This window comes from Mixophyes fleayi, chromosome 6 (assembly GCF_038048845.1).
Source record: "Mixophyes fleayi isolate aMixFle1 chromosome 6, aMixFle1.hap1, whole genome shotgun sequence".
Lineage (NCBI taxonomy): Eukaryota > Metazoa > Chordata > Amphibia > Anura > Limnodynastidae > Mixophyes > Mixophyes fleayi.
The window spans coordinates 42,030,717-42,042,436 of NC_134407.1; the positions used below are offsets into that span (position 1 = coordinate 42,030,717).

Consider the following 11,720-nt stretch of genomic DNA (forward strand, 5'->3'; position numbering starts at 1 on the left):
AAACAGACATGTCATCCTATTGACATTTAATGTTGCTACAAGAAAATGTTGGTGAAACTGAAGTTTTATCATAAAAAAATAAATAAAAAAAAAGTGCTAGTAGGAGCAAAAACAAACAAACAAAAAAAAAAGATCCATACAACAGATTCCCAGAATCCACAGCATTCAATGAGCAGCATAGAAAAATCTCAGAATGCAATGTTGGTTATTCAGCAAGTAAAAATACAAAACCTATTAACGATTAACTCACCCCCAGCAGACTGCTCATTTCAGGCAAATTCCACAGCTTGTAATCACCAAGTAATGCAATGCATATCTGGGGAATATCTGTACTCATTTAAGAGACTTAAGCTACACTACAGAAAAATTCTCCCAATGCGATATCATTAACAATTTCACCAACGGCTGAAAATCCTGATCAGCCTGCGAATTCATGTGTACACACCTACATGATTTACCATCAGATCTGTGCTCTTCATCTGTCATAACCATCTGCTGAATAGATCATGGGGTAAATGTAAGAATCTCCGGTTTCTTCATCTCCAGCGTGTTCAGCCTCTTCAGCGCTTAAATTTAAAGCGGCGCTGCATTGTAAATGGAAGTTTCACTTTACAATGCAGCGCCGCTTTAAATTTAAGCGCTGAAGAGGCTGAACACGCCGGAGATTCTTACATTTACCCCCATGACTCTGTACACTATGGAGATCTACCTACACTGCTGGCCGTGAGTGCTTACATACTGCAGAATTTACCAAACATATTTCCAATGTTTATAGAGACTTAGGGCTAGATTTACTAAGCTGCGGGTTTGAAAAAGTATGGATGTTGCCTATAGCAACCAGATTATAGCTTGCATTTACTTAGTACCTTCTACAAAATGATAGCTAGATTCTGATTGGTTGCTATAGGCAACATCCCCACTTTTTCAAACCCGCAGCTTAGTAAATCTAGCCCTTTGAGGTAGATTCAGTTAGCTGCATTGTCCTTTAGAACAAAGCTGCCCTTGCGTTATTACAGTTACTATGGTAATTTCTTTGCAGATTTTTGCTCGCAGCTCAGAGGTGTCAGCAGAAAATCAGCTAAGTTACCGTAGTAACAGTAATAACGCACGGCCCAATTGAATCTACAGCTTAGTCCTGTTCTAAGATCAATTGAAATGATACGATGTGCTCTGGTACGATAAAACGATTGTGAGAGAGTACACTAATGCAATATCAGACCCAACAGTCGTTTATCATGCAACTGGCACGATAATTGGGTGATAAACCTGTAGTGTGTACCTAGCTTTACACATAGTTTAGAAGAGGGAGGGATTGACTGGCAAGAATGGACTACAAAAAAAAAATTTTATAAAATGGTTGTATGTCCTAAGAAGCCATTCTCAGGTCATTCTATACTGTTACAGCACAATGACTAAAAATAAGTTAAAAAAGTTAAACACTTAGCAGCCAATCGCAGGACTAACGATATTGTTTAAATACAAAAAGATGAGAAAAGTGAAACATTTTCTCATGCTAATGGCATAAGATTTGACTAAATGTTTCAGAAAATGCAACATGCAGAGTGATCATTAATTCCTGAGCCAATACATAAGTGCTGTTCACACGAGAAGCAGCGCTAATGCAGGTCAGAAGAAATTGTGCATGACTGAGCCCCAAGACTAGGTACACACTGAAGCGTTTTCGTCCAATAATCGGGCAAATCAGTCGTCATACGACCGTTCGGTCGGAAGTTGGGTTAGTGGGTATAGTAACACGATGGTCGAAAGTCGCTCCAAAGTATCGAATGTTGGCGCATTTGTTTAATCATATTGTTTAATAATTTCTGACCAATCCACCTAACGATCGTGTAATGTGTATAATTTTCCGATCGATCCACGAGCAGCTGCTGATCGTTAGTCGAGCTGCGACTCCTTTGGGGGCGTGTATATGTTAATTTCTGATGCCTGTGCCAGTCCCACGTGGTGCGGTGTCCGCACATCACTCATTTTGTAATTAGGTGCTTCTAGCGGTAGAGCAATAGCATTAATAGCATATGTCTGCCATTTTAATTATAAACCTGTCAGTGTAGTGTAGATTATATATATATATATATATATATATATATATATATATATATATATATATATATATATATATATATATATACATACACACACACAATTTATTTATAACTTATGTCTGCCTCCTTAATTATAGCTGTCACTTTATTGTACATTCAATATACAAATAAAAAGGTTAAATATGTGTATTACATTTGTCTGCCTGCATAATTAAGTACACTTTTGTATACAACACAAGTTTTTGTGTTTCCTAGAGATGTGTATTTTATAGATGTCTGCTTGGGGTGGTTACTACTGAACATGCTCTGCATCTTAAATTTCTTAGGAATGTCGTTACATAGTCATTTCAGTGTGTACAAATTTCTAATCTTTGCTCATGACAACATGGCTGTGAGAAGCTGCTGCCTGGACGGTCGGTCTTTCATTAATCGTCTAAAACGTGACTAGTGTGTACGCATTAATTGTCCGTGTGATCGGACCTTCAGTATAAGGGAAAGTCTTTTGTAGATAACACATCGGTTGGAAAAATTCTTCAGTGTGTACTCAGCCTAAGTATATACAACGTTTAATTAACCCATAACTTTTAAACTAAAGTTTCCATGTTAAATTGGCAGTAGGTGTTCCATACCATGAGCAGTAACCATTATGCAAGAGAAAAAATCCAGGAAGTGTCAGTAACAGACGTTTAATTTAACAATTGTTTTTGAAACGCAACCTTGAAATTTACCACAAATAAATCAGTAACACGTGCACATATTGTGAAGAGATGATTACAAACAGCAGGAAGACAGAACATGGAGCAAGGTTAGGACCAGTGTACGCCTAGGTGCTCATCTCCATCCATCCGAAGCCCCTAAATAGGTGCTGCCCTACAGCCTGCATTCTCCCCGCCACCACCTCCTACCTTGAGTGGGTCGGCATGTTGTCTTCCTGGAGTGTGTCGCTGGGCTATGACATCATAATCCAGCGCTGCACTCCCAGACCATTACCAACATGGAGGAGCAGCTGATGGCTTCTGCCCTTCCATGTCAGTGGCCAGTGCATAGTGAGGAGGAGCCATGGTGAAAAGATCGTAAGTGACCATATGCCACTCATTCAGCGCTTTAGGCCAAGGGTCACCTAGTGGTAACACTGGCACCGAGTAAGGGCATCTTGGGGTTAATGGATAACATTTTAAGTTCTCTAAGCCAAGGCAAAGATCTGAATTGTCAGGTAGGACTATATTATATTTTATATACAGTATATCCACGTCTTGCCATGTTCACCACCTGAGTATCGGCTTCCCAAACACAGAGTGCAGAAACAAATTGTTCTTTCCTAGAGTAAGGATGTTATTGTGCCATGTAACCTAAAGGACTAAATAGTCAGACATGAACCATGAAGGTAAAACTGTGTTAACCTATCAATCCATTGCAGAAGTGCTGAAAAGTAAAATTTTACCTCTCCATTACAGACAGCTGAAGACCCTCCCACCCCCGCACACGTTTAGGACAGCGTGGGATATAATGTAGACTGCAGACCTGAGAACGCAGGTGGTTTGTTTACAGTGACATCATTGGCATTGCCTCAATATGTGAAACCACCAATTCACACAGTACGTTTCTGCAACGCATGTCTGCCAAGCTGTCAGTCACTCAGGTCCTGCTGTGTTAGGGAAGCACCTCCCCCTAGCATGGAAGCCTGGTGCAGAGGAGTGAAAGAGCATGGTGGACATATATAGTTCTTTCAGTTTAACACTTAGACTATGCCAGACTGAAAGGCAAAGCTAAACGTTATCCTATTCAAAACATGAGACCTTTCACCGACGACATTTGGCTGAAAAATGACTTCATATTGGCGTTTCCAGAACAACTCCCAGCGCAATGTTTTTGCAGCCTACAAAGAGTCAAGGAGATGCTCGGCCACCTATCAATTTAAGGACAACTATTCTGGATTCCTTTCGTGTCATACAGACAGCCCAGACAATGGACTGCTCAGCATACTCCACACAAAGCAACCAAGCTCTTTTATTATAGAATGTAGCCAGAGAACAAAACAGCCATTAGTATAGAGAACAAACAACAAGGATTGTGGTCCTAGAATGTGAAGGAGAAACCACAAAAAGTGACCACAATATAGATGCATGATGTACAATTTCTTGGGGAGAAAAATTAAACAAAAAACACAACAATAAAAACCTAATACTTGAGTAAGGGATGGAAGAGCCGAATATAATCTTACAAAGTCACTGCCAAGACAAGATGCCAAAAACACTGCTCTATCTGTAAAACCGGACAACAGTGCAACTTTTAGTCTTGGGTTACATTTTATTAAATTTGTAATTAAAACATGTACTTGCAAAATGAAATCTGCAAAATAAAAGGGATAAACTTGGTCCAACAGATGTTCTCTCAGACCTGGAAGCATCCAATATAGATTGGCAAAATGTATTCAATGAGCTTATTACACAGACAGCAGGAATTATATCTGATCAAGCCACAGAACACTGCTCTATAAAAAAAACAACAAATAATATGAATGTTTCCAAATTCTGTACTATAAATACTGCATGTAGAAGCAAAACAAACAAAACACAATCATATACAATTTATAAGTATGTAAACAGATGTGAATATCATTGTACCAAATGAGATACATTGTTCATATTTGTGTTGGAAACCGTACATTAATCTCAATGGAAGCTCATTGTAAAAGCAACGAGATGTTAAGCAGCTTTCACGTATGCGTTTACTGGAACAAGATGCCCACTTCCCGTTTTGCCACAGACATGTTTAAAGATGTAGACTGAACACACGTACAGGTCCATAAAACGCAATGCAGGTTAAATGCATTAAAGAGACTTGTCCAGGACATAGTATATTATGCTCTCTTCCAGGCCAGTTCCTCCAGTCCACACAGCAGTAGAGGAAGTTGGCCCAGGAGTGACCATAGTGTAGTCTGAAGGCACAATTAGAGCAGAGTACTCCCCTGAGCCGGCCTAGTGACATGAGAGTACTCCCCTGAGCCGGCCTAGTGACATGAGAGTACTCCCCTGAGCCGGCCTAGTGACATGTCCTCTAACTCACCAGCTGAAAATAATATTTACCACTTTGGCTACAACAGCAGCACACTATCCTGCAAGGTTTTGACTGTTTCTTTACAGCTCCTCTAGAAAGTTAAAGAACCACATGTATAATGCGATTTGAAATATGAACCATATAGGTGTACTGACAGGTTCTACACATATCCCTTCTATATTTTTATTCAAAATCCTCGTGGCCATTTCATTATTCAAAATACCCCCATCCTTCTCTTAAATATACAGCTTTACAATATCCTTCAGGACCAAGGCTATGATTTTAAATGTGTCTGCAATTCCCTGCATGGAAGTCCACTGCATCGGAGTGGTTGCACGTAGCTGGCTGTCACACAGAAGGTTAAGGGGTTCAGCGTACTTTTCAAAAGATACACTTCAAGTATAGCAGGTTACATTGAGGTCCAGGGCCATCTTAACATTATGGGCCCCCGGGCAAAGCAGTGCACCAGGGCCCCTAGCTATAGATATATAGATGTATACAGATACAGATATAGATATATAGAGATAGAGATAGAGAGATGTACTTGCTCAGTGACCCTTGAAGGTTTTTTTTTTTGCAGGTTTTTTTCTTTTGCAGGATTATTTATTCTCATTAAGAGCTGTGCCTATGGGGCCCCCTTGCACGTGGGGCCCCCGGGCAGCTGCCCATCGTGCCCAAAGGAAAAGATGGCCCTGTTGAGGACATTGGCTTACAGATTATGGGCCTGATGCTGAGTCGGATGCCTTTACGTTAAAAAAAAAGCTGCCATTAGAAATAGCGTATTTATCCTACAGGCATATGCCAAGTCGTAGCCATCACAAGACGAGTCCAGCTCTACACCTACAACATACACACCAGGTTTACGTCATATACACACACAAAAATTGCTACCATATGTTTTGGTAAACAAAAACACATTCACTATTAGACTTCATATAATACAGCAGATATAATGCTCCTTCTTAGGTACAAATGAAAGCAGCAAGAACTATTATTAAAGAAAATCCTAAAACGATCAACAAAGAAAGCAACTGTCAGCTTCAGAGGTGAACCTGCAACCAGTCAAGCAAAAGCAGCTACCTAGTGCTCGCAGCCGTTATCAGTGCGTATTAGCAGTTCTCTAACAGAACACCACCCTCCTGTGTGCTCCACCTATGCGAGACCCTTCAATCCTCTTTGAAGGGTCTCACATAGGCAGAGTACACAGGAAGGGTGCAAGAGTCAGACGGGCGCAAGTCTGCATGCCCACATATACGGGCACTCTGTGGGCATGCACAATGTCAATTTTCGTAATCTACAGTGCGCAAACTGGCGTACGCCCAACTCAGCCTCAGACCTGATGTAACAAAGCTGATGCAATTAATCTGACGAACATGCAAGAGGACACATTTGCTAGTTAAAATACTACTTTTAGCAACATTCCATCCTGTTGTATAGTAAAACCATAAATGCCCGAAAACGTCAAATCAATTTCTTTTTGACATCACGCAGATCATTAACAATCCAGGCAGCAACACTCTAAGGACTTTTAAATGCCAAGGTTTAAACAAAGTTGCCTGGTCATGCTTGAACAATGGTCACCATAACCGTAACTCAGACCACATCCTCATTAAAGCTCACCTGTCGCCCACACAGACTGAAGGCTGCCATTTTGTGGGAGGAGCCAGAGTCCAGGAGATTTCAGCTCATAAATTCACTAGAAACATGCGACATTACCCAGGGATTTGGTTCAGCACACAGAATGTCATGTAGTTTTCTATATAGCCTTGTACGAGACTTAATTCAAAGATAGGGATCAGCTTTGAAGAAAAAAAAAATTTTAAAACATTTCTGAAAACACATTTGTAGGTATTCAAATAACCAACTGAAACAGTGAGGAGTTTTCTTATAAGTTATGTGGCTGCAAATAAATATTTAAGAGCAAGCCTAAAACAAAACAGCTAAGTGCAATAGCATAACTATCCAGTGATGTGGAAATCAGCCGCCACAACATCCGCAGAACACTGTTGGTTGAACTAAAATGCAACTTGGAACAAAGTTGAGAAGGTCGCAATACAGGAAGTTCTTCAGTTTGGAGTAAGGAGATTTTCCTCCCAGACCCTGGCGGCCCAGAGGAAGATTATTCATCCCTTTTCCAGCCTCAAATCATACACTATAGGCAGTCAAAATGATTCACTCGGCATCTCTCAAAGCCCCAGCCTGCCTGACTGACAAGTTGAACACATACTCGGTCTTTATGAAGCCTTCCCTTGACATACACTATTACATAAATGATAAAGGTGACATATTCGCAGGCCTTCTAGTAATAAAATTCTCGTTCATACTCCTCTGCGCTGAGCAAAGCTTTACAACTATGGACATTCTTTCCTACGTGAGCTCCAAGGCCCTAACTAGAAAGCAGATGTTCTGTGTTTTCCCAGTATGTTATGGTGACTTTTTTTTTTGCAGCTACATTTCTTGAGCCTTAACAATTAGCTTAACTTACAAACTCCCCATTAACCCCAACATACCCTACACTGCATTATTATTAAGAATTTTATACTTTACATATGCTGTTAAACCACTTCAATTTCACATTTTGCAATGCATCAATTTAAATGATCATGATGTATTTCTTTGTCTTTGCAATTGCATTTTATATTGGGGGGTTTTCAGGCCAGATTGGGGGGGGGTTGGTAGCACATTAGAATAAATATTATTTTATGTACAATAGACATTCATAACATACTATATAAATGTATTTTTATTTTTTTTTAAGAAAAACACTTATATTTTAATGTTTTATCATTAATGTCTGTGGGCCTGATTCATTAAGGAGAGTTAAGCAAAAAAATTGAGTAAGTTTTCTTACTCAAGTTTTCTGGACAAAACCATGTTGCAATGCAAGGGGTGCAAATTATTATATTTTGCACATAAGTTAAATACTGGCTGTTTTTCCATGTAGCACACAAATACTTGATAGCTTTATTTTTACACTGAAATTCAAGGTTGATCTAGGACATGTCCTATCCCAAGCTCTGTCCCCACATTTTAATCATCTATTTATATATATTTTACTATTATATTTACTTCTCCCTCAAATGCAATATGGTTGTCAAGGTGCAAAGTTACTCTTTTTTTTTTTTTGCTTTACTCTCCTTAATGAATCAGGCCCTAGAAGTCTTACTATTGTGAGTTTTACATGATTACATCTCCTTCAGTAATTCATCCCAAACATAAATCAGCAAGTTCTTTCGGGTTTAGATACACCGAAGGTCTGTACTTTATCAAATACATTGCACAGTTATAGGGCCCAAGAATCAAAGTATATATTAACTACTACATGTATCTATGTGCACAAATTAGTCATTAGACAGAAAGGAGAGTCGGGGCTTAGACCCAGGACAAATACTGTTGGGCTGGTGTAACTTTCCCTCCCTACCGAACGGTGACAAACATAATTCTGTTAACGCTATGCGAATAGGTATTCTGACGTTGGATAATATGGGTTTCACTGTCAAACCCATTTACACACACACTGTAATAGTATTATAAACTCTGACGAAAGCAAGTAATTAAACGCCACTGGGTATGATGCCCAAGATCCAGAATTATTTGGGTTTATTAGCAGTTTATATGTAAGCTGCTATTAGATTCAGTTAACACTTGATCTAATTGTTTTTGCAGCAAGGAAGATCCAATCTGGATCCAATCACAGGAGGAATTCCTTGTGACATCATCCTGATGTCACCAGATTAGCCAGCATTCCTCTGCCGGTGAACACATAAGTGCTTTGCACTTTTACATTCATGTGCTGGTATTTGAAGGGAAACCTTTTTGGGGTGTCTCATATAGCCCAATTCAACCGCAGTAGATAAACTTTAGGCTAGGAACTTAGAGCTTACAGCCTGACGCCTGTCAGGAGCAGGTTAATGTTACCAAATCTTTATCACATGTTTGGGAAACATGAACCCACATACTAACTGAATTATCCAGCAAGGAATCCTGTTTTTTGTTTAATCTCTATTTATTGAGGAAAAGGGTAGCCCTAGGAACAAGCCGTGTATATGGTATTCTTCATGTTAGAAACAATATATCAATACAAGTAACAAATTTGGCTTTTTAATTTTTTTACTTCAATATGAGATGCCTCTATACATTTTAAATAATTGCTTTAAAGAGTGCCATTTGAACTTTACACCATAAAAGTTCTTTGGGGTAAGATTTTCATTCTTATTATCTCTATGATGTATAAGTTTTAAAATGATGTAATGGTTGGTATGGGCAGCACGGTGGCTAAGTGGTTAGCACTTCTGCCTTACAGCACTGGGGTCATGAGTTCAATTCCCAACCATGGCCTTATCTGTGAGGAGTTTGTATGTTCTCCCCGTGTTTGCATGGATTTTCTCCGGGTGCTCTGTTTTCCTCCCACACTCCAAAAACATACTGGTAGGTTAATTGCTGCTAACAAATTGACCCTAGTCTATGTATGCGTGTTAGGGAATTTAGACTGTAAGCTCCAATGGGGGCAGGGACTGATGTAAGCGAGTTCTCTGTACAGCTCTGCGGAATTAGTGGCGCTATATAAATAAATGGTGATGATGAATGGTTATGATGCCAGTTTATTGTATTTCTTACTTGTATGGTGAAGAGGAGACTAATTAAATGGATCTTGTATATGTTGTATGTTATCACATCAAAAGGTGTTGGACTACTTTGGATTGAGAACATTCCTTACAACATTGTAATACTGCAAAAAAAAATTAAATACATAGAGATGTTCTTCTGTTGCCAGGTTAAAGGTTTCTTGCTGACTGGAATCTTCAAGATCCTAGGGGAAAAAACTGTTCTAACTTCCTTGCAGAGTAAACAAATCAGTCTTTTTGCCTTTAAAATACCAGTCTGAAAAAGACACAATCAGATTCTGCACTCCACAATCAGCAGGCACTTGGGATAGCACCTCAAAACTATCAACTAAATACCAGATACACTATCTGGCATGGAAATGGGTTTCACTTCAAGGCTGAATATAGGGATTAGATTGCTTGAAGTGAACAACTATTCATGTCCACGGTCTTACACTGATCATTGATGGCTTCTGACACAAATTGTCAGATAAGATGAACCATCAAAATACATATCAACGAAAAAGAAAATTAGTTGCCAAGTGAATTTAAAACCATCCCCTCGCTGCCACATGCAATGTAGCAGCTCTGTATCCTAGGATTGTTCCAATATCTTAAACCAATATGTAACAGGTTTATGTCAAATTACTATTCCACAACAAGATAAACTGGCTAGAAATATTACCCGAAATAAGGCAGCCAATAAGAAGATGGATGAACTAAAACCATATGCAGAGTTAATTTACTACATAAACCCAGCTAACTAGAATAAAATACAAATACTTGATTCAGGCCTGGGGTCGCATTGGCCTACAATCAGGAAATTGGGGTCATCCATTTGAACATATAAAATGGGATTAGTATGTGTGTATATATTATGACATATGTATACAGATTGTAGCTTTGGCATTCATTGTAGAAATATGTGTTTGTGCCCAAGTCTAAACATATTAAAGATGGTAATGGTGTTTTAGCAGATTAATGTGTCTTTGGGAAAGAAATGTTCATATTTTACTTTAAAAGTCTAGTACACTGCTTCTAGGAGATATGCGCGTTTGACGGGCTCAAACCACTTAATATGCGTTTGCTTTTTGTGGTGTGTACGAGTCTATTTCCATCTGAGTGTAATATAACTGCGTGACGCTAGGTCTTGGGATTCTAGGGTAACGCTACGAGCCCCGGCTCTGTGGAAATTCTACACATGCAAAAAAAGTTTTGAGCCGCAATAAGGGAAGTTTGTGGGGCAGCAGCAGCGCTGTGAGCGGACCACTAGTGCCGTGTGCTGCTGTGTGTCTTACACTCATCCCACAATATAGTGTGTGCGGAGGATGACTCACAGATGGATCCGGGATAACGCTTTGTGCCCAGATGGATCCAGACCGCACTGTTTGGAGTAAAGTTTGAGTTACCTTGTAACATAGTCTCCAGCTTCTTCCTATCCACTCGGAATCTCTCCTCTCCCCACTCAGGGTCGTGGGGGGCGGCTGGGCCGGGGGAGTCGTCTTCGGAGCCGGGTAGCGGGGAGTCTGTGCTTCGCTCGCTGTTGGAGCCGGGGTCCGACTGGTTCATGTATCCGCTCATGGAGTCGCACTGGGCTGCCATAGTACCGCAGATTAAATGCGCCAAAGTCAGCGCTTCCAGCTTCCACTCATATACACCCAGCAGTGCGAGTGCCCGGGAACCGCTAGCAGGGACTCACTGATAGACTGAGCCTAGGACCAAACTCTAATCACTGAGTGAGCTCCCTCTCTGGCTGCTTGACACACACACAGCCTACACAAGTACACAACTTCCACTGGGAGCACTGGCTGACGTCACCGCACATACTTTACCACTCGCTTCAAATGCAATCATGTGGATGACACAGTTGTGCTGCACGCTGTGTGTAGTGGTCAACACTCCACTTATTGCTTATTTGTGGTTTATAGTCTTGTTGTAGTCATGATGTACTTCACCAGCCCAGGATAGGTGATGGGAAAGGTTAGACCAGGACAGGTCT

The 11,720-nt window shown here is 40.2% G+C and overlaps 1 protein-coding gene across 2 annotated transcripts in view; it reads right to left on the minus strand.

Moving 5' to 3' along the window:
* The window catches only part of BICC1 (BicC family RNA binding protein 1), a 166,217-nt gene extending 154,756 nt beyond the window's left edge, over positions 1-11,461 (minus strand). For both annotated transcript variants that reach the window (XM_075216368.1, XM_075216367.1), the window contains exon 1: positions 11,131-11,461. In XM_075216368.1, coding sequence (XP_075072469.1) covers positions 11,131-11,323 — 193 coding nt within the window. In that variant the 5' untranslated portion in view covers positions 11,324-11,461. The remainder of the gene's footprint in view (positions 1-11,130) is intronic.
* Between the last annotated feature and the right edge of the window lie 259 nt (positions 11,462-11,720).